Source organism: Phoca vitulina, unplaced genomic scaffold (genome assembly GCF_004348235.1).
Source record: "Phoca vitulina isolate PV1807 unplaced genomic scaffold, GSC_HSeal_1.0 scaffold14, whole genome shotgun sequence".
NCBI lineage: Eukaryota > Metazoa > Chordata > Mammalia > Carnivora > Phocidae > Phoca > Phoca vitulina.
In genome coordinates this window covers 16,715,487-16,737,920 of record NW_022589717.1, presented here as the reverse complement: position 1 = coordinate 16,737,920, position 22,434 = coordinate 16,715,487, and the positions used below count along the sequence as shown (strand labels likewise).

The 22,434-nt window shown below is 37.1% G+C and overlaps 1 protein-coding gene and 1 pseudogene across 2 annotated transcripts in view; one reads left to right on the top strand and one right to left on the bottom strand.

Annotated features, from left to right (window-relative positions):
- The window catches only part of ELF2 (E74 like ETS transcription factor 2), a 109,998-nt gene that overhangs the window by 26,065 nt on the left and 61,499 nt on the right, over positions 1–22,434 (top strand). For both annotated transcript variants that reach the window (XM_032412864.1, XM_032412863.1), the window contains exons 2-3: positions 6,312–6,396; positions 8,203–8,441. In XM_032412864.1, the coding sequence (XP_032268755.1) occupies positions 8,370–8,441 (72 nt within the window). In that variant the 5' untranslated portion in view covers positions 6,312–6,396; positions 8,203–8,369. The remainder of the gene's footprint in view (positions 1–6,311; positions 6,397–8,202; positions 8,442–22,434) is intronic.
- LOC116637634 lies at positions 7,762–7,867 on the bottom strand (annotated as a pseudogene).

Here is a 22,434-nt window from a genome sequence, read left to right as displayed (position 1 = left end):
CCCAAATTTGCATCAACTGATGAATGGATAAATAAAATATGATGTCTCTATTCAATGGAATATTATTCAGCAATAAAAAGAAATGAAATGTAGTTGACCTTTGAATAACACGGGTTTGAACTGCATAGGTCCACTTACATACGATTTTTTTTCAATAAATATAGTACTGTAAATGTATTTTCTCTTCCTTATGATTTTCTTTCTTTTTTTTCCCAAAGATTTTTATTTATTTGACAGAGAGAGCACAAGCAGGGGGAGCTGCATGCAGAGGGAGAGGGAGAAGCAGAGTCCCCCGCTGAGCAGGGAGCCCTACATGGGGCTCAATCCCAAGACCATGAGATCATGACCTGAGTCAAAGGCAGATGCTTAACCGACTGACCCACCCCGGTGTCCCTTCCTTATGATTTTCTTAACATTTTATTTTCTCTAACTTATTCTGAGAATCCAGTATGTAATACATATAACATACAAAATATGTGTTAATTGACTGTTTATGTAATTGGTAAGGCTTTCAGTCAACAGTAGACTTTTAGTAGTCAAGTGAAAAGTTATATGCGGAATTTTGACTGCATGAGGGGGTTGGCATCCCTAATCCCTGTGTTGCTCAACAGTCAACTATACTAATACGAGTTACACATAGATGAATATTGAAAACATTATACCAAGTGAAAGAAGCCAGTCACAAAAGTCCATATGTTATATGAATCTATTTATAGGAAATGGCCAGAACAAGCAAATCTCTAGAGATAGAAGGTAGGGTAATGGTTGCCAGGGACTAGGGGTTGGGAAAGTTTGGGGAGTGACTGCTAATGCACATGGGACTTTTTTTGGGGAGGTGGTGCTGGAAATTTCTAAAATTAGATTGTGTTGATGATTGTACTTCTTAATACACTAAAAACCATCAAGTTACACTTTAAATGGGTGAACTGAATGATATGTCAGTTATATCTCAGTAAAGCTCTTTAAGGGGTGCATGGGTGGCTTAGTGGGTTAGGCATCAGACTCTTGATTTTGGCTCAGGTCATGATCTCAGGGTCATGAGATCGAGATCCATGCTCAGCAGGGAGTCCGCTTGAGATTCTCTCCTTCTGCCCCCCCACCCCCCCCGTCTCTCTTTAAATTAAATAAAACATTTTTTAAAAAAAAGCTCTTTAGGGGCACCTGGGTGGTACATTCAGTTAAGCATCTGTCTTCGACTCAGGTCATGATCTCAGAGTCCTGGGGTTGAGCCCTGCATTGGGCTCCCTGCTCAGCGGGGAGCCTGCTTCTCCCTCTCCCTCTGCTACTCCCACTGCTTGTGTGCTCTCTTTCTCTCTGTCAAATAAATAAATTAAATCTTTAAAAAAAAAAAACAAAACTCTTTAGGGCACCTGGGTGGCTCAGTTGGTTAAATGTCTGCCTTCGCCTCCTGTCACGATCTCAGGGTCCTGGGATTGCCCTGCATCGGGCTTTTTGCTCAGCTGGGAGCCTGCTTCTCCCTCTCCCTCTGCGGCTCCCCCTGCTTGTGCTTTCGCTCTCTCTCTGTCAAATAGATAAAATCTTAAAAAAAAAATAAAATAAAAAAAGCTCTTTAAAAAAATGTGTGTATATAATTTACTTAGATATTGCCAAATTGTATGAGTTTGTATTCCCACCAGCAATGTATAAGTGCACAGCTTTAGTAACAGAATATAATGTCAGACATTTTAATTTTCACCAACCCGATAGATGAGAGAAATAGTTTCTTATTTAAAAATTTTTAAAAAAATACTTCCATTTCTCTGTGAGTGAATTTGAACATTTTTTCCTATGTTTAAGGGCCATTTTTTATATCTGCTTTTGTGAATTGTATGTTTATTTGTTTTCTGTATTTTTCTCTTGGGTTTTTTTTTGGTCCTTCATTCCTCTATTTTAAGTGTTCTTTATATATTAGTGATATTAGCGCTTTGTAATATAGTATCCTATTTCTAATATCATAGTTTGAGTTTTCCTTGTTTTTGTACTTTATATAAATAAAGTCATACACATAAACTGTTTTTGATGAGAGTGTGATTTGTACTCTAAGCAACTAAATTATAGTCTGATCAGAATTTACTTCTGAGTGATACTTAAGTTTTTATCATTTTGCACAGTTTTTTTTTCAGTCCTGAGACTAGCATTTATTATTCAAAGTTGTTTCTCTTCTTACTGCTGTGCCGATTTCTATCCTGTCTTCTAGTCCCAGAGCAAATGATGGCTCCTTTCTGAAGGATGTTCCTTTTTTTAATATTCCCATTGTACTTTGTAGTTTCTTTAATGGCATTTACGTGATTGTAATTGCTTCTATGTTGTTTCTCCTTACTAGACTTTAAGCTGTTTGAAGGCTGAGTCCTGACTTCATTTTTGTGTTCCTGACATAGTTCTGTGTTTGGTATATAGTAAGTGCTCAATAGATATTATTGAAAGAACTGGTGTAGTAAGAGATAGGAAAGAGGTGATGTCATTGTAGGGAAAAATTTGTCCTTGAGGAACAGGTGGAATTTGAATAACCAAAGAAGAGGGCATTCCTGGTGAGAGAAGAGGACTAGCAAAAGGATAGCTATGGGGATGAGCATGGTATATGTAGTGAACAGTGAAGATACTTGTCTGATTAGAACATGTTTGTTTATTCTTGTATTCATCATATCTTTACTGTGTATCTGCTAGATGAAAGGCACTGGTCTAGGTGATACAAAACACAGATTTTTAAAACTTGGTACTTTGGGAAAGTAGTTGGTGGTAAGATTAAGAAGGTAAAGAGCAGGATTTTAGAGGACACTGAAAGAAAGGCATAGGTGTTGGGCTTGAAGATTGGTAAGAGGTGGCAAATGAAGGATCTGCTGGAAGCTGTTATTTCCCCGTTGTTTTTATGAGGGAGGTACATGTGTGGATGGGAGAAGAGCGTCATAGAAAATGATATTGAGGGGCTCCTGGGTGGCTCAGTTGGTTAAGCATCTGCCTTCGATTCAGGTCATGATCCCAGGGGCCTGGGATCAAGTCCTGCATCGGGCTCCCTGCTCAGTGGGGAGCCTGCTTCTCCCTCTCCCTCTGCCTGCCCCTCCCCCTGCTTGTGCTCTCTCTCTCTGTCAAATAAATAAATAAAATATTAAAAAAAAAAGACCTTAGCTAGGTCAGAAGGTATGAGATTATAGAAGGGTCAAGAGTGAGGGAGTATGATGGTTTTTCAGGAACTCTGAACTTTAGGAACTTTACTTTTTAGATAACTTGTGTGGGTGTTAGGGTAGCTTACTGAGCTAAGCACAGTAGGAAAGGTAATACATTTTCCTAGCGGAGGAAAAAATGGGTTTAGTTTGGGACACATTGGACTTCTCTTCCCACACTTTTCCCTATCCCATGGCTATTCCAGTGTGCTCTGACTGCTATCTTTGGATTCATTTTTGATTCTTTTTATTTCATATCCACATTCAAATTGCTATAAAATCTTGTCCATTTACTTTCAGAATATATCCAACAGTTTTTCACTCTCTTCAGAACCTACCACTCTGGTCTTAACCACTATCATTTCTCACCTAATTATTATAGTAACTTCCTAACTGATCTCCCTGTTTATGTCCTTGTCCCCTTGTCTGTTTTCAATCCAGCTTTTGAATGATTCTTAGAATAATCAAGTCATCCATTTCTCTGCATAGAACTCTCCTTTCCCTGGAGTAAAAGTCACAGACCTCAAAGAGGGCCTGCATGTCCCCCTCCCCTTACTCTCTCTCATTTTCTTCTATTCTTTCTTCCTTTTGCTCACTTCACTCCAGCCATATTGGCCTTCTTGCTGATCCTTGAACTAGTCAGGCGTACTCCGTCCTGAAGATACTGTATTTCCATTTCCTTTGAGTAGAGGGCTCTTCTCCCAGTCATTGACACAGCTCACTCCCTACTTTCAGGTCTTTACTCATATGTCACTTTTTTAGTGAATCCTTCTCTGATCACCTAATTTGAAATTATAGTTCTCTTCCCTGCTGAATACTCTTTCCCTTTGATTCATTTGTCTCCTTAGCTTTTGTCATCATCTACATGTATGCTAAACATATTTTGTTTTCACCTCTTCCCACTGGAATTTAAGATCCATAAGAGTGAGGATTTTTGCTTTATTCACTGCTGTACTTCTAGCACTGAAAACTGTTAGCATATAATAGGTGCTCAATATTTGTTGAATGACTAAATTAATTAATGAAGTGCCTGGGATATCTTGGAATTGGTGCTTGCTATTTATTTATACCCTATTTAATTTCACAAAGAAGTAGAGGCAAGAAAGTGTCTAGTAGACAGGGGCGCCTGGGTGGCTCAGTTGGTTAGGTGTCTGCCTTCGGCTCAGGTCATGATCCCGGGGTCCTGGGATCAAGTCCTGCACCTAGCTCCCTGCTCAGCAGGGAAGCCTGCTTCTCCCTCTCCCTCTGCCCCTCCCCTCGTTCGTGTTCTCTCTTTCTCTCTCTCAAATAAATAAAACAAACCAGAGCCCATTAAAATGGTTTAGATTGGAAGAGAGATTTGCATGAAGCCATGGCAGTACATGAGATAGCTTATAGAAAATGTAAAGAGTCAGAAGAGGATTAGGGATGGGATTCTGGAAACACCTCCATGTAAGGGTGACCAGGGAGTAGCACTGTTCTTTGGCTTTGCTAAGCAGGAACCCTGCTCTAGGCCTGGTGCTTTAGAGGTCCTCATCTGGCCTTTGTTGAGTTTTACCCCTCCTGATAGGATGAAGATGTGTGTGTATGTGGCGGGGGGGGGGGGGGGGGGGGGGGCACCAGGGAACTAGTTCATTAGGTACCCATTTCTACATTAAGTTCTGAGTATTTGAACCCCAGAATTCCCTGCCCATGTGGCCCTTCAAAAGCCTCTTCTCTGATTCTCTCCTCTCTTGACTGAACGCATGTATGCTTCTCTAGGCCTAAGGGATGACCAAGCAACTGCTGTTTGCAGGCATGTGGCCAGAACCTAGACATGTGGGATGGGATGTCTACATATATACATATGAGGCTCCTTATTGAATGGAGTGGAACTAAAGATGGGAAGAGAAAAAGGGGTAGGCTCCCAAAGAATTTGAGTGACTCCCATGCTCCTATAGAACTTGAAGGAGTTTGAGAATTCCAGATCAGAACTTAGCCTTTTAGGTTGTTATAAAAGTATATATGTCAAGATGGGAGGATTGAATAATAGTTTAACAGCTTGTTAGCTTAATTTATAACTTTAAAATATTTAGACATGTGGAATGTAGGCTTCCATTTGTACTCTTGCTCCAAGCCCCTTGAAAATTAGGGGTTAGCCTACAGGAGGGAATTGAAAAAGAGTAGCTAGAGAGGGAAAAGATAAATTCAAGATAGAGTTTCAAAGGGAATGATCAATAGTGTCAAATACTTCAGAAACATTAAGTCCTATGAAAACAGATGTATCCATTGGATTTGATTGACAATCAGAATTTAGTAAAAATTTCATTTGGTGGTGATAGATGCCTACCTGAGGAATTAGGAAGTAGAGACAGAAGATAGGAGATTTTTTTCCCTAGATCCATCTCTGAGAAGGGAAAAAAACTAGAACAGTAGCTGGAGGGGTTTTCAGGGTCATGGAGGAGGACTTTTCTATGTTTAAGATTAAAGGGTCTTGGGGTGCCTGGGTGGCTCAGTCGTTAAGCGTCTGCCTTAAAAAGAAAAAAAAAAAAAAAGATGAAAGGGTCTTACAAATGCTGATATGTTGAGGGAAAGGACCCAATGTTTAGTAAGAGAAGGTTGAGGAAGAGGAGGGAATAATTGATGGAGCAAGGCCTAACATCCAGTATATAGGTCATTAGATTTGCCTTTGAAGGGAGGAGGGCTATTTGAGAAGACTTGGGATGTTTGGATGTATATGGAAGCTAGGTTTGGAGGGTGAAAGAGCAGGAAAGTGACTTAATAGGCAATATGTCATTGATTTTGTTTTACAGTAGTTTTTTGGGTTAGTGTTTTTAAACCTGATTTTATATTCCTGGGCATCAGGGGTTATACCTGCAGCCACATGTTAAAATCCTGTTGGTTAATTGAAATATAGCCCATAATATGAGGCATAGGCCATAGCATGTTGGATCTGTCTTTATTAAATAATTTGACAATTTAGTGGTGTCTTAAAATTATAAGTTTGATAAAAACTTCTGATTCCTCAATAGCCTAGAAATAATTTCTTTATTATGTTCATTATATAATGTGTGTTATCAGGATTTGGAGATGGCTTTTTGTAAGAAGTGCGTATTGTCTGAATCACACCTATTTTGGGCAAAATATTTTTAAATAGAAGTATATTAATACTGTCTTCTTTCCCCCAAATCGTAGTTCCAAAGAACTGCTGGTTTATATTTTAGCTCTTGCCAAGTTGTGAAAATAGTGAAGGATGATTATACTACTTAACATTCAAATTGTAAGTAAACTTTATTTCTACTACTATTACCTATATGTTAAGAAAACTGAAATTGAAAATAGTCATTACCTTATATGATAATAGTGAGCTTTAGTGTGACATGGCCTGTGGATTTTTACTAGTTTTTGTTGTTAAGATACAAATACATCCTCTCCCATTGTCTTTGATAAGATCAAAAAGAATACTAATAGTCCTGAATGAATCTTAGGAGGTGTGAAATTTCTGCTTTTTTCCCCAGGTATTTCTTTTATTGTGTAAATTTACAGAAATTCTTTTTTTTATTTTCATATCTGTATAGTGCCAGTGGTCAAATTTAATATAGGACATAATATTAATGGAATGATTTATTAGAAATGTATATTCATTTCTCTTTAAATATGCTTCATTTTTCTGCATTATTTAATTTTTATATGAAAATCTGTAAAAGATAAGTCTTTAATTCCTTTATGAAAAATATAACCTACATAAAATCAAATAAAATATAGCTATCGGAATAATCTAATGCATAAATCTAGATGATGTATATGTATATCAACATTCATCTCTACTAGGGGAAAAAGGCTTGAATTATGTTTACTTGAAACCATTTGCTATATTGAATTTTTTTTTAAAGATACATTATTTTATTTTATTTTATTTTTTTAAGATTTTTTATTTATTCATTTGAGACACAGAGATACAGGGGGAGAGAGAGCATGAGCAGGGAGAGAAGCAGAGGGAGAGGGAGAAGCAGGATCCCCGCCGAGCCAGGAGCCCGATGTGGGGCTCGATCCCAGGACCCCGGGATCATGACCTGAGCTGAAGGCAGATGCTTAACCATCTGAGCCACCCAGGCGCCCCATATTTATTTATTTTAGAGAGAGAGCGTCCACAAATGGTGGGGAGGGGCAGAGGGAGAGAAAGAGAGAATCTTAAGCAGACTGTTCGCTGAGAGCGGAGCCCCACGTGGGGCTTGATCTCATGACTCTGAGATCATGACCCTGAGATCATGACCTGAGCCAAACACTGAGAGTCAGACGCTTAACCCACTGAGCCACCCAGGCGCTGTTGCTGTAATGAATTTTTAACCAATAGCAAAAAAACTATTGAGGAAAGAATGATACAGTAATATTAAAGGCATTCCAAGTGATTTTACTACTTTATTTTTAAACTACTCTATTTGAAAGTATAAATATATAACTCAGATTAATCCATTTTATAGTCCTTATAGAGTATTCAAAATATGAACACAAAATGAGTTTGCTACCATAATCAAAAGACAAGTCTAATTATATTATTCAGATAAAGAAACCAAAGAAGCCAAAGAAGAATGAAATATTTACAAACCAATAACTCTTTTAATTTGTTAAATAGGCAAATAATTTTAGAAGTTGTCTTGATTTAGCATATTTTGTTATCAATGCATAAAAGATTTTTAAACTGATAAGAACAGATACTACACTTGATCTTAGCCAAAAGGCCGAGAAGCGATCAATGCATAAAAGATTTTTTAAATTTCTACCAAAATATTTCAGGAGTAAAAGTATATCTTCATAACAAGACAAAGTTATAACACTTTATCCCTTAGAATGTAAATAGCATAAGGTCATCCGTGTGCAATAGCTTGGTTGCAATAAATTGTTTATGAACTTGACAGCTCTAAGAAGTAGAATGCTCATGACTGCCCTCTTTTGGCACTGGGCTTCGTAAGTCTAAGCTCCTTTTTCTTAGCTTACAAAAATGTAAAAGATTAGATTGTAAAATAGGTTGTGCTTTATATCCTTCCTGTATATTTTTAATAACTTTTCAAATTCTTCCTCTTTTTAGGCTCTCTGGTTAATCATCTTTAGAAGACTGGATTTCTGGATATCTCCTTCACTCCATGTCTATTGACTTTTAAAACATGATAATGCAAACCTGTAACACTGGCAGTCATCCATGAACCTTTAAATTACACTGCTTAATAGCGTTTGAAGCTTCCTCAGGGAATAACAATGACATCAGCAGTGGTTGACAGTGGAGGTTCTATTTTGGAGCTTTCCAGCAATGGAGTAGAAAATCAAGAGGTTAGGCATCCAATGTATTACATTTCTGTTTTGTTCATAGAAATCAATATATGAACTCATTTTGAAATTAATGGGAAACAGGTAATTTTTGAGTAGAAATGTACAATGCATGAAACTGGACATGTATATGCCATGTGCCCTCATATAATTTAGGTAGTAGAAGGTTGAGGTGGGTATTGCTAGGCTCACCTGAGTTGTTAGAACATGCATATATTGGAATGAACTGGGAGGAAAGAATTGAAAGAAAGAACACAGAAAGTATTAGTTGAGATAGATTTTAATTCCTGATAAAATTCATTGTTTTGGATTACAGAGTCTGTAGGTAAATACTGTACCTAAATACATAATTAGATTCATCTTAAATTAGGATTTTGTATCTCCTTTAGTTGTCATGTGTGCTTTTTTTGTTATTTTATATCTAATTCAGTGTGGAGATCTATCATATTTTAATCCTATATATATAAAGAATTTGGATGATTTGTAAATCAGAAAGAAAGGTTTTGAAATTTTATAAATATAGAACTCTGCATCATTAGCATATTTGGTTATTTTCTTGTTATTGATAACATTAAAGAATAGGAGGTAGGAGTAGAAAAATAACAGTACCAGAAACTTACAGACTTCCAGGGCCTGGCTTCTGTTCCCTCCATTCAGTAAAGACTGAATATTGGGAAGGATCTAAATTAAAAAATAATGCTGTCATAATAACAGACAAATATTTGATCAGAGATGAGGTGGGCAAATGAAGAGTTGGCTGTATTTAAAAAATCTATTTTCTCTATATTCTGTGAAAGATATTGCTGTTACTGGTCCTTAGTACCAGCATAGTAGAATAGTGACAGGACCAAGAAATATTAGGATATTAGGCTGTGTATTCTGGAGTCTGCTTCTTTTTCTTGCTTGTTTGTGTCTGTTCAATCTTCCAAGGTAACTACGGTTAAATTCAGAGGGATGGGGATAAAATGAAGGTACTACTTTTTCTTTGTTCTCAGTGGACTTGGTAACCAGAATGTTCTTATTGTGTTTCAATCTAAAACTGATTTAAGGTCCATTAAGAGAAGCCACAGCTAGAGAATATACTTAATTCTCATAATCAGTTTCTATTTGTTCCTTGAAGATTCACTTTCTATATGATCACTTCTAGGTATGACTCACGAAAGAGATCAGAGACTCAGGGGACTTCCATCCCCTCCACATCACCCAGACCAATTATTACTTCATTTTTCAATGCTTTCTCTTTGTTGTATAATTTTACTTTGTTGTATTTAACCCTAAGAAGGCAACCACCAAGAATAATAGGCAGAGTATATTTACCTTGTGCTGGTTTGGTATCATTAATATGGGAAAAAGAGTACAACAGTTTGTTTCTGGAAGACACTATATTTTTCTTCCTTTACATGGAACCCAGGTGTTCATGGCCTGGAGAACTAATTATTATGGAAGAAAGAATCTGGTAAATGAAGTCATTTTACCAAAGCATTATTGATTGATGATTTATGTGGTAGATAGCCTATGGGTAGTCACAGGCGTTTTAGGTAGTATGGCACTAGAATGGAGGAAATTATTCTTGGGGAACTCTTTCTTCAAATTATACTATGTAGATACCCACTTGGTTTCATTTATTTGTTCCTTCAGCAAATATAAATTGACCACTTGCTGTGTGTCAAGTACTTTTCGAGGCACTGGGAATAAAATATTTCAGAATGGCTATGAAGAATAAATCGGGGCTAGAGATAGATGGAGAGGTGGTAGGGGATGTTTTAGTTAGGGTGGTCAGGGAAGCCTTTTCTGAAGAGGTAGCATTTTATTTTATTTTTAAAAATTTTATTTATTTATTTGAGAGGGAGAAAGAGCACAAGCAGGAGTAGTGGCAGAGGGAGAAGGAGATGGGGCTCGATCCCAGGACCCCAAGATCATGACCTGAGCCAAAGGCAGACACTTAAACAACTGAGCCACCCAGGCACCCTTGAAGAGGTAGCATTTTAGTCTAGACCTAAATAAAGTAAGGGATTAGGCTGTAGAAATAGAAACATCTGGGGAAAGAGAATTCCAGGAAGAAATTGAAAAGCAACTAGTATCTGAAATATCTCCTAAGATTACAAAGAGAATTTTGAGGATAGTGTATGTGAAAGATAGATTTAATATCTATACTCTAGAATGTAGGGTGGGGTGAAAAAAATGACCTGTCAAAATTTTAAAATCATAGCTCCAGAATCTGAAGAAAAAAATAAATGTTTAAGAAGTTGTGGGCATTTGGAGAGTTATTGATGATTTTTAGGCTTTATTTTTTTAAACTCTGTTCCTGATTATAAAAGTAATGCATTTTATAAAATTAGAATAATTATATTTCTGGCAAAGAGACAAAAACCAAAGATACCAATTCCAGTCTTACTAATGAGTATAGATGCAAAAATAAAAAAAAAAGTAATAAATATATAAAATGCAGTCATATATTAAATCCAGTACTAAATAGGATTTTAGATACACAAGGATAATTCAATATTAAAAAAAGAACAATTAATATATATACCTCTACTAATAAGACACATGACCTATGATATGTTAATAGGGATAAAATACCTGATGAAATGAGATTTTATGAAATTGAATATCCATTCCTGATAATATAAATATAGATAAATATTTCTGTAACATTATAAAAAATAACTGTTACAAATCAGTAGCCAGAATCCTGTTTAATGGTGGAGTACTGAAGTATTTCCTTTAAAATTGGCAAGAAGATAAATATGGGCACTACTGTAACTATTACTTAATGTTTTCCTGTAATCAGACAAGATAATGAAAAAATATATAAACATTAGAAAGAAGACCAAATTATTATCTTTAGATAATATGATTCTCTACCTGGGAAAACCAGAGGAAGTCCATGAAAACCAATTAGAACTAATAAGAGTGCTTGGTAGTTTAGTGGGTACAAATTAACATTAAAAATATCTAGCTTTCTTTTGTAAGGAATTAGTTAGAAGAGCTCATGGAAAATAAGATTCCTTTCAGAAAATTAACAAAAAAATATTGAGGAATAGTGTAAAAGATATATGGGACTTCTTTGAAGACAGTGAATTAATGATACTGAGGTACATGAAAGAAGACTTTGGTAAACAAAGAGATGTATTTTATACTTGGATAGGAGAGATGGAAGGAGTCAGTATTGTGGAGGATGTCAATTTCCTCCAGTTAGTCTATATATTTTATTCCATCTTTATCAAATGTTAGGGCAAATTTGGGGGAAACTGATTATATGGACCTAAAGATTGTATGGAAGAGTATATATGCAGGAATAACCAGAGCAGTTTTTGAAAAGGAAATATATAGCAGGTAAGTCTCGTAGAAATGGGAGTTAATGCAGAAAAAAATAAAAAGAGGATTTAAATACATTTTTAAAAACACAGTAAATACAATTTTAGAGAGCATCTGCTTTCAGACAAGTAAGATCAGGAGTTCTTCCACTTAGACTGTGATGGAATAACAGACCAGATTTTTATTCCCACCGTAATCAAGGAGGAAAATGAACAAAACATGTGAAAGCATAGTTTGAAACATTGGTGCAGTGGTCTGAATGTTTGTGACCCCCCAAAATGTTGAATCCTAACCCCAAACATGATGATACTGGGAGGTAGGGCCTTTGGGAGGTAATTAGGTCATGAGGTAGGAACTGTTATGCATGGGATTAGTGCTCTTATAAAAGGTTCCAGGGAGATCCCTTGCTCCTTCTGCCATGCAAGGATCCGATAAGGAGTCCTTGACCTGGAAAAAGACCCTCATCCAGTCATGCTGGCACCCTGATTTTGGACTTCTTGCTCCCAGAACTGTGAACAATAAATTTCTACTGTTTATAAGCCACATAGTGGTATTTTGTTGCAGCAGCCTGAATGGACTAAGACATTTGAACATCAGGAAGCACAGGGCTATGCTTCCCAAGAGAAGAGCAGGTGATCTCTGATTGTACTGACTCATTCCTTGGAGCCACTTTCTGGATTACAGTGTAGGGAGGAGGAACCCAAAAAAAGAGTGACAGTGTCACTGAATTGAGGAAATAAAATTTGAAATTTGTGTTTTTTGTTTTTTTGGGGGGGGGCAGCAAAGCAAGGTTTATTGAGCGATTTATTAAGCAATAACAAAGTGATAGTACAAAGCTCCTGAGGAGGGAGGGGACCCAAGAGGGTTGGCTAAAATTTGGAATTTGGAGAGGCAAACACTAATTGGAAGTGCAGAGTATCTGAGGGGAAGAAGCTACCCAGAGGAAGAATACCAGAACTCAGCCTCAGGTACTCTGGATTTTAGCTGAATAAGCTTCCCAGATACAATATGAAACTCCATGAAACCAGGCAAAGAATGACCAGAAAGGTATAAACTCAAAAATTTACTGAAAAATCAGAGTTCATTCAGGGCTGGGAGATACTAGAATTCTAAGCAGTTAGAAGGGAGAGTCCTTGTTAAATGCTCAGGGCATTCCTAGAGACTCCAGAAGAGTTATGCCTTGCAGTAGGGCTAAAGTAGCTCTGGAATAATGGGTAGTTCAGACTTGCCCTAAAAAGTTAAAAAAACAGGCCTTGAAAAAGTTGACCCATAAGCAACTTTTTTTTTTTTTTAAGATTTTATTTTTCAGTAATCTCTACACCCAACATGGGGCTTGAACTTACAATGCTGAGATCAAGAGCTGCATGCTCTTTGGACTGAGCCAGCCAGGTGCCCCTTGACCCATAAGGAATTTAAACGTCATAGTAAACATTATTAAAATACGACAACAGGGGACGCCTGGGTGGCTCAGTCAGTTAAGCATCTGCCTTCGGCTCAGGTTGTGATCCTGGAGTCCTGGGATTGAGTCCCATGTTGGGCTCCTTGCTTGGCAGGGAGCCTGCTTCTGCCTCTGCTTCTGCTGCTCCCCCTGCTTGTGCTCTCTCTCTCTGACAAATAAATAAAATCTTTAAATAATAATAAATAAATAAATAAATAAAATTTATAAAAAAAAAAAAATAAAATACAACAACGGTATGTAAATTGCACCCAACAGTGTAAAATTTATGTATCTAACACCCAACCATGCTAAATGCAAAGAAAGAGGAATAATACGACATATAACTTGAAGAAAAAAAAAAACTATCAAGACAGAAAAACAAATGATAGAGATGATGAAATTAGCAGATAAGACTTCAAAACAGCCATTATAAATATGCTCAGCAATTTAAAAGAAAACATGGAACTCAGAGGAGAGGCCTAAAAGACGTAAAAAAACAAACATAACTTCCAGAAATGAAATTTATACTATTTGTAAAAATTTCACTGGATAAGATTAAAAATAGATTAGGTACTATGGAAGAAAAGACAAGTGAATTTGAAAAGAGCAGAAGAAACTGCATTATGAAGCACAGAGAGAAAAACTGAAAAAAACATGAACAAAGGCTGTTACCTGTGAGAAATATCAAGTTGTCTAAAATACATGTAATTTGAGTCCCAGAATGAGAGGAGAGGAGGGAAACAGAAAAAGACAAATGAAGAAATAACAGTCATAAAAATTTTCAAGTTTGATGAAAAATATAAACCCATAGATCTGAGAATCTTAACACCAAACAGGATAAAGCAGAGAGCAAATAGACACTGAGGCACATTATTTTTTATTATTATTTTTGACACTGAGGCACATTGTAACAAAAATACTGAAAGCAAATTTCAGGAAGAAAATTCTGAAAGCATGCAGAAAAAAAGTATTAGAGACAGAAGAACAAATTTAATGATGACAGACATCTTGACTGAAACTATGCAAGTCAGAAGATAATGACTTTAAATGCTGAAAGACTAAAACTTGTCAGCCTACAAATATATATCCAGTGAAAATGTCCTTCAAAAGTGAAACTTTTTTCTGACCAATAAAAGGTGAGAGAATTTGTCATCCGCACTGGGTTATGAGAAATGTTAAAAGAAGTTCTATAGGCAGAAGGTAGATGATACCAAATGGAAACTTAGATATGCACAAAGGAATGAAAAGCCCTGGAAATGTGTAGGTAAATATAAAATGCTTTTTAAAATCAATTCTTAATTTAAAAAAAAGATATTTAAGACAAATAATAACAGTGTATTGTGGGGTTTACAATGTGAAAAAGTAAATGTATGACAACAGTAAGCAAAGGATAGGAGGAGGGAACTGGAAGAATACTATTGCTTTTTACATTATTCGTAAAGTAACATTACTTGTATATTAACTGTGATTAACATGTTGTAAAATTTAGAGAACCACTAAAAAATAAAGCAAAGAACTATTGATAGCAAGCAATTTTTGAATTAAAATGGATACTAAAAATAATTCAAAAGATGACAGAGAATAAAGAGGAATAAATGAAATAACAGAGAGCAGGATGGTAGATTTAAACCCTGTTTTACTGATAGTATTAAATGTAAATATTCTAAACAGTGCAATTAAAATGCAGATATTCTCAGATTGGGTTTAAAAAAGCCAAATCTATTTATGTTACATATAAAAAATTCATTTTAAGTATAACAATGTAGCATAAAAGTAAAAGTATAGAAACAGATATACAATGCAAACGTTAATCATAAAAAAGCTGAAGTGGTTTCAGGACAAAAATATTACCAGGGTTAAAGATAGATTTCATAAATGATAAAAGGACCATTTGTCAAGAAATGGGTATGCCCTCAATTATTAGAGCTTCAAAATACACAAGGCAGGGGCACCTGGGTGGCTCAGTTGTTAAGCGTCTGCCCTCAGCTCAGGTCATCCCAGGGTCCTGGGATTGAGCCCCGCATCGGGCTCGCTGCTCAGCGGGAAGCCTGCTTCTCCCTCTCCCACTCCCCCTGCTTGTGTTCCTTCTCTCACTTTGTCTCTCTCTCTGCCAAATAAATAAAATCTAAAAAAAACAAAAAAAACAAAAAACACAAGGCATAAAGTGACAGAGCTGAAAGAAAACATAGATAAATCCACAGTATTAGCTGGAGATTGCTGCATACCTCTCAGAAGCTGATAGGACAATTAGAGAATCAGGATATAGAAGACTTGAACAACATTATCAACCAACTTCACCTAACGGACATTTACGGGACTCTCTACCTAATAGTACCAGAGTACACATTTATTTCGAGTGCACATGGACAGTGAACCAAGATAGATCATATGCTGGGCTATATATCTCAATACTTTTTTTTTTTAGATTTTTTTATTTTTATTTTTAAGTAATCTGTACACTCAATGTGAGGATCGAACTCACAACCCTGAGATCCAGAGTTACATGCTCCACCAAGCTAGGCAGGTGTACCTACACATCTCAGTACTTTTTAAAAATATATATTTATTTATTTATTAGAGCATGAGCAGGGGAGAGGGTCCGAGGGAGGGGGAGGGGAGACAAGCAGATTCCCTGCTGATCGAGGGGCCTGACTTGGAGCTTGATCCCACGACCCTGAGATTACGACCCTGATATTACAACCCTGGGATCACAACCTGAGCTGAGCTGAAATCAAAAGTTGGATGCTTTCCTTTCTTGATTAAAACTCTCCACAGTGTAGGGATAGAGGAAACATAGCTCAATATCATAAAAGCCATATACAAAAAGCCCACAGCGAATATTATTCTCAACAGGGAAAAACTGAGAGCTTTCCCCCTAAGGTCAGGAACACAACAGGCATGTCCACTCTCACCACTGTTGTTCAACATAGTACTAGAAGTCCTAGCCTCAGCAGTCAGACAACATTAAAAAGAAATAAAAGGTATCCAAATTGGCAAAGAAGAAGTCAAACTCTCACTCTTCACAAATGACATGATAGATACTCTATGTGGAAAACCGAAAAGACTCCACCCCCGAATTTCTAGAACTCATACAGAAATTCAGCAAAGTGGCAGGATATAAAATCAATGCACAGAAATCAGTTGCATTTCTATACACTAACAATGAGACAGAAGAAAGAGAAATTAAGGAGTCAGTCCCATTTACAATTGCACCCAAAATCATAAGACACCTAGGAATAAACCTAACCAAAGAGGCAAAGGATCTGTACTCTGAAAACTACACAACACTCATGAAAGAAATTGAGGAAGACACAAAGAAATGGAAAGAGATTCCATGCTCATGGGTTGGAAGAACAAATATTGTTAGGATGTCTGTGCTACCTAGAGCAGTCTATATATTTAATGCAATCCCTATCAAAATACCATCAACATTTTTCACAGAGCTGGAACAGATAATCCCAAAATTTGTGTGGAACCAGAAAAGACCCTGAGTAGTCAAAGGATTGTTGAAAAAGAAAACCAAAGCTGGTGGCATCACAATTCCGGCCTTCAAGCCCTATTACAAAGCTGTAATCATCAAGACAGCATGGTACTGGCACAAAAACGGACACATAGATCAATGGAACAGAATAGAGAACCCAGAAATGGACCCTCAAGTCTATGGTCAACTAATCTTCAACAAAGCAGGAAAGAATATCCAGTGGAAAAAAGACAGTCTCTTCAACAAATGGTGTTGGGAAAATTGCACAGCCACATGCAGAAGAATGAAACTGGATCATTTTTTTACACCATACACAAAAATAAACTCAAAATGGATGAAAGACCTAAATGTGAGACAGGAATCCATCAAAATCCTAGAGGAGAATACAGGCAGCAACCTCTTTGACCTTGGTCGCAGCAACTTCTTGCTAGATACATCTCCAAAGGTAAAGGAAACAGAGGCAAAAATGAACTATTAGGACTTCATCAAAATAAAAATCTTCTGCACAGCAAAGGAAACAGTCGACAAAACCAAAAGACAACCGACAGAATGGGAGAAGGTATTTGCAAATGTCTTATCAGATAAAGGGCTAGTATCCAAAATCTCTAAAGAACTTCACAAACTCAACACCCAAAAAAACAAATAATCCAGTCAAGAAATGGACAGAAGACACGAATAGACATTTCTCCAAAGAAGACATCCAAATGGCCAACAGATACCTGAAAAAATGCTCAACACCTCTTGGCATTAGGGAAATCCAAATCAAAACCACAATGAGATACCACCTTACACCAGTTAGAAGGGCTGTTAAGAAGTCGGTAAACAACAAATGTTGGTGAGGATGCAGAGAAAGGAGAAAATTCTCACATTGCTGGTAAGAATGCAAGCTGGTACAGCCATTCTGGAAAACAGTATGCATGTTCCTTAAAAAGTTAAAAATAGAGCTACCCTACGACCCAGCAACTGCACTACTAGGTATTTACCCCAAAGATACAAATGTAGTGATCTGAAGGGGCACCTGCACCCCAATGTTTATAGCAGCAATGTCCGCAGTAGCCGAACTATGGAAAGAGCGCAGGTGTCCATTGAGGGATGAACAGATAAAGAAGATGTATATATATATATATATACACACGCACACACAATGGAATATTACTCAGCCATGAAAAGAAATGAAATCTGGCCATTTGCAAGGATGTGGACGGAACCAGAGGGTATTATGCTAAGCGAAATAAGACAAGCAGGGAAAGACAATGATATGATTTCACTCATATGTGGAATTTAATAAACAAAACAGAGGAGCATAGGGGAAGGGAGGAAAAAAGAAAAGACGGAATCAGAGAGGGAGACAAACCATAAGAGACTCTTAATCATAGGAAACAAACAGGATTGCTGGAGGGTAGCGGATAGGGGGAATGGGGTAACTGGGTGATGGGCATTAAGGAGGGCACATGATGTAATGAGCACTGGGTGTTATAAAGAACTGGTGAATCACTGAATTCTACCTCTGAAATTAATAATACACTTATGTTAATTAATTGAATTTACATTAAAAAATGATCCCTCTATCCAAATAAAAGTCTATGTTATAAAAAAAAGTTGGATGCTTAACCGACTGAACCACCCAGGCACCCTACATCTCAATACTTTTTTTTAAAGAATTGAAATCATACAGAGAAAGTTATTTGACCAAAGCAGAATTATGTTAGAAATTAACAACAAAAAACTCTTGCAAAATCCTCAAATATTTGGATATTAAACAGCTCACTTTTTTAAAAAAAAAGATTTTATTTATTTGACAGAGAGACAGGGAGAGTGGGAACACAAGCAGGAGTGGGAGAAGGAGAAGTAGGCTTCCCGCTGAGCAGGGAGTCCCATGTGGGGCTCGATCCCAGGACCCTGGGATCATGACCTGAGCTGAAGGCAGACGCTTAACGACTGAGTCACCCAGGTGCCCTTAAACAGCGCACTTTTATATAACTCATGGATTAAAAAGAAATCACAAGAGAAATTAGAGAATATCCTAATTGAATGGAAATGAGAACACAGTATATCAAAATTTGAGGGATGTAGTTAAAGCAGTGCTTAGAGGGAGATTATACCTTCAAATACTTATATCAGGAAAAGAGTATAGTCTAAAATCATTTAAGCTTCCATCTCAATAAGCTATAATATGAGGATCAAATTAAACCCAAAGCAGAAGGAAGGAAATAATAACAGGTCAGTAGGGTAGAAAGTGGACAAACATTAGAGAAATTAACTACCAGCTGGTCCTTTAAAAAAATTAATAAAATTGATAAATCTCTAAGTAGACTGCAGAAGAAAAAAAACTGTGAGGCAAAAATTACTAATATAGGGCACCGGGGTGGCTCAGTTGGTTAAGCGTCTGCCTTTGGCTCAGGTCATGATCCCAGGGTCCTGGGTTCGAGCCCCACATCCTGCTCCCTGCTCAGCGGGGAGCCTGCTTCTCCCTCTCCCTCTGCCTGCCGCTCTGCCTGCTTGTGCTCTCTGTCAAATAAATAAATAAAATCTTTAAAAAAATTGCTAATATAAGGAATGAAAGAGTCATTAGTATTGACACTAAATATTGTGAACAACTTTATGCCAATAAAGCTTGGCAACCCAGATGAAATGGGCAAGAACCTTGAAAGTCATTCCAAAAGGAATAGCAAGTCTGAATAGCCCTCTATCTTAAAATAAATTGAATTCCTAGACAAAACCTTTTTCACAAAGAAACTTCCAGGGTAAATTGGCTTTATTGATCGTGTAGGCCTGCATTTTTTATTTTTTATTTATTTTTAAGTAGACTCCTAACCCAGCGCAGAGCCCAAGGCAAGGCTTGAACTCACAATCCTGAGATCAGAGCCCTGAGATCGGGACCTGAGCTGAGATCAAGAGTCAGACACTCAAGTGAGTGAGCCACCCAGGTGCCCTGTCTTTACTGATGATTTATTTATTTATTTATTTTTATTTTTAAAGATTTTATTTATTTGACAGAGACAGCGAGGGAGGGAGCATAAGCAGGGGGAGAAGGAGAAGCAGGCTTCCCACGGAGCAGGGAGCCCGATGCGGGGCCCGATCCCAGGACCCTGGGATCATGACCGGAGCTGAAGGCAGACGCTGAACTGACTGAGCCACCCAGGTGCCCCTTTATTGATGATTTAACAAGGATTTAGGGAAGAAATAATAATAACCTTACATAACTCTTTCAGAAAATAGACAACATAGCATTTCATAACTCATTTTGAGGCCAGCATTATTCTGATACCAAGACCAGAGATACATAGGAAAAGAAAACTACAAACAATATCCTTCATAAGCATAGACAAAAACATTCTTGAAAAAATACTAGCATTTAAACCCAGTAATATATAAAAGGGATTGTATGTCCCAAATGGGGTTTATCCCAGCAAGGTAGGTTTAATCAATCAATGTAATTCATCACATTAACAAAATAAAAAGGAAAAATCATGTGGTCATATCAATAGACACAGAAGACCCATTTGCCAAAATTCAACACCTATTTATTATACAAATTCCCTAAATTAGTAATAAGGGCAACTTCTTCAACCTGATAAGTGCATCTGTGAAAAACCCACAGCCTACATCATTCTTAAAGGTGAAAAGGGGGGGGCGCCTGGGTGGCTCAGTTAAGCATCTGCCTTCGGCTCAGGTCATGATCCCAGGGTCCTGGGATTGAGCCCCACATCGGGCTCCCTGCTCTGCGGGAAGCCTGCTTCTCCCTCTCCCATTCCCCCTGCTTGTATTCCCTCTCTTGCTGTGTCTTTCTCTGTCAAATAAATAAATAAAATCTTAAAAAAAAAAAGTGAAAAAGGGAATGTTTTCCTTTTAAGGTTGATAGCAAAGCAAAGATGTCTACTCTAACTTCAACATTGCTGCAGGGCAAGAAAAATAAAAGACATACGGATTGGAAAAGAAGTAAAACTCTTTATTTCTAAATGATACAATCATGCATACAGAAATTCTTAAGAAATCTACACAACTATTAGAACTAATAAATTTAGAACAGTGAATATGTAAAAATCGTGTTCATATATCTTAGCAAAATACAACTGGAAAATGAAATTTAAGAAGCAGTACTGTTTAGCAGCATCAAAATAATATAGGGATAGGTTTAATGAAGTAAATAAAAGATCTGTATGCAGGGCACCTGGGTGGCTCAGATGGTTAAGCATCTGCCTTCAGCTCAGGTCATGATCCCAGGGTCCTGGGATCGAGTCCCGCATCGGGCTCCCCGCTCGGAAGGGGGCCTGCTTCTTCTTCTCCCTCTGCTGCTCCCCCTGCTTGTGCTTTTTTGCTGTCAAATAAATAAATAAAATGTTTAAAAAAAAAATCTATATGCAGACAACCACAACATATTGTTGAGAGAAATTAAAGACCTGAATAAATGAAGAGTTATACCATGTTTATGGATTGGAAGACTTATGCTAAAACAAAGTTAGAGGGCTTATCCACCTGATATAAAGACTTACCATGAAGTTCCAGTAATTGAGACAGTGTGGTTTGATATGCCAACAGACATGTAGATCAGTGGAACATTATATAGATCCACATAACACTGATTAATTTTCAATAATGGTGATAATTTGGTGGAGAAAGGAGTCTTTTAAACAAATAATGGAACTACTGGACATCCATATGCAAATTAATGAACTCAGTCCTTTCTCACATACACAATAACTCAAAATTGATCATAGAATTAAATGTTTAAACTATAAAAACTTCTGGAAGAAAACACAGAAGAAAATTTTTTCAATCTTGAATTAGGCAATGGTTTCTTAGATTGAACACAAAAACATGAAAAAAGCTTTAAAAGAAAAAATGATGAATTTCATTTAAATTAAAAACTTCTGTTCTTAAAAATTCCATTAAAGGGCACCTGGGTGTCTCAGTTGCTTCAAGCGTCTGCCTTCGGCTCAGGTCATGATCCTGGAGTCCTGGGATCAGCCCCACGTCAGGCCCCCTACTCAGTGGGGAGCCTGCTTCTCCCTCTTTCTCTGCTGCTCACCCTGCTCATGCTCTCTCTCTCTCAAATAAATAAAATCTTTTTAAAAACTTAAAAAAAAATTCCATTAAAATGAAAAAGTGAAGCCAAGATTGGAAAAAATATTTACAATATATATTGACAAAGGATTTATATTCAGAATATATAAAATAAGTTGGAGGGGCACCTGGGTGGCTCAGTTGGTTAAACGTTTTTCTTCGGGTCGGGTCATGATCCTGGGGTCCTGGGATCCAGTCCCGCATCATGCTCCATGCTCAGCAGGGAGTCTGCTTCTCCCTCTCCCTCTGCTTCTCCCCCAGCTTGTGCTGTCTCTCTATCTAATTAAATAAATAAGTAAATAAATTAATAAATAAAATCTTATAAAAAAATAACAGGGATACCATGTGTTGAAAAGGATGTAGAGCACTGTCACTCTCATACATTTATAGTGGAAATAGAATTTGACAGTTCTTTTATTTTTATTTTTTTATTTTTTTTATTTTTATTTATTTTTTTTTTAATTTTTTTATTGTTATGTTAATCCCCATACATTACATCATTAGTTTTAGATATAGTGTTCCATGATTCATTGTTTGTGCATAACACCCAGTGCTCCATGCAGAACGTGCCCTCCTCAATACCCATCACCAGGCTAACCCATCCCCCCAACCCCCTCCCCTCTAGAACCCTCAGTTTGTTTTTCAGAGTCCATCGTCTCTCATGGTTCTTCTCCCCCTCCGATTTCCCCCCC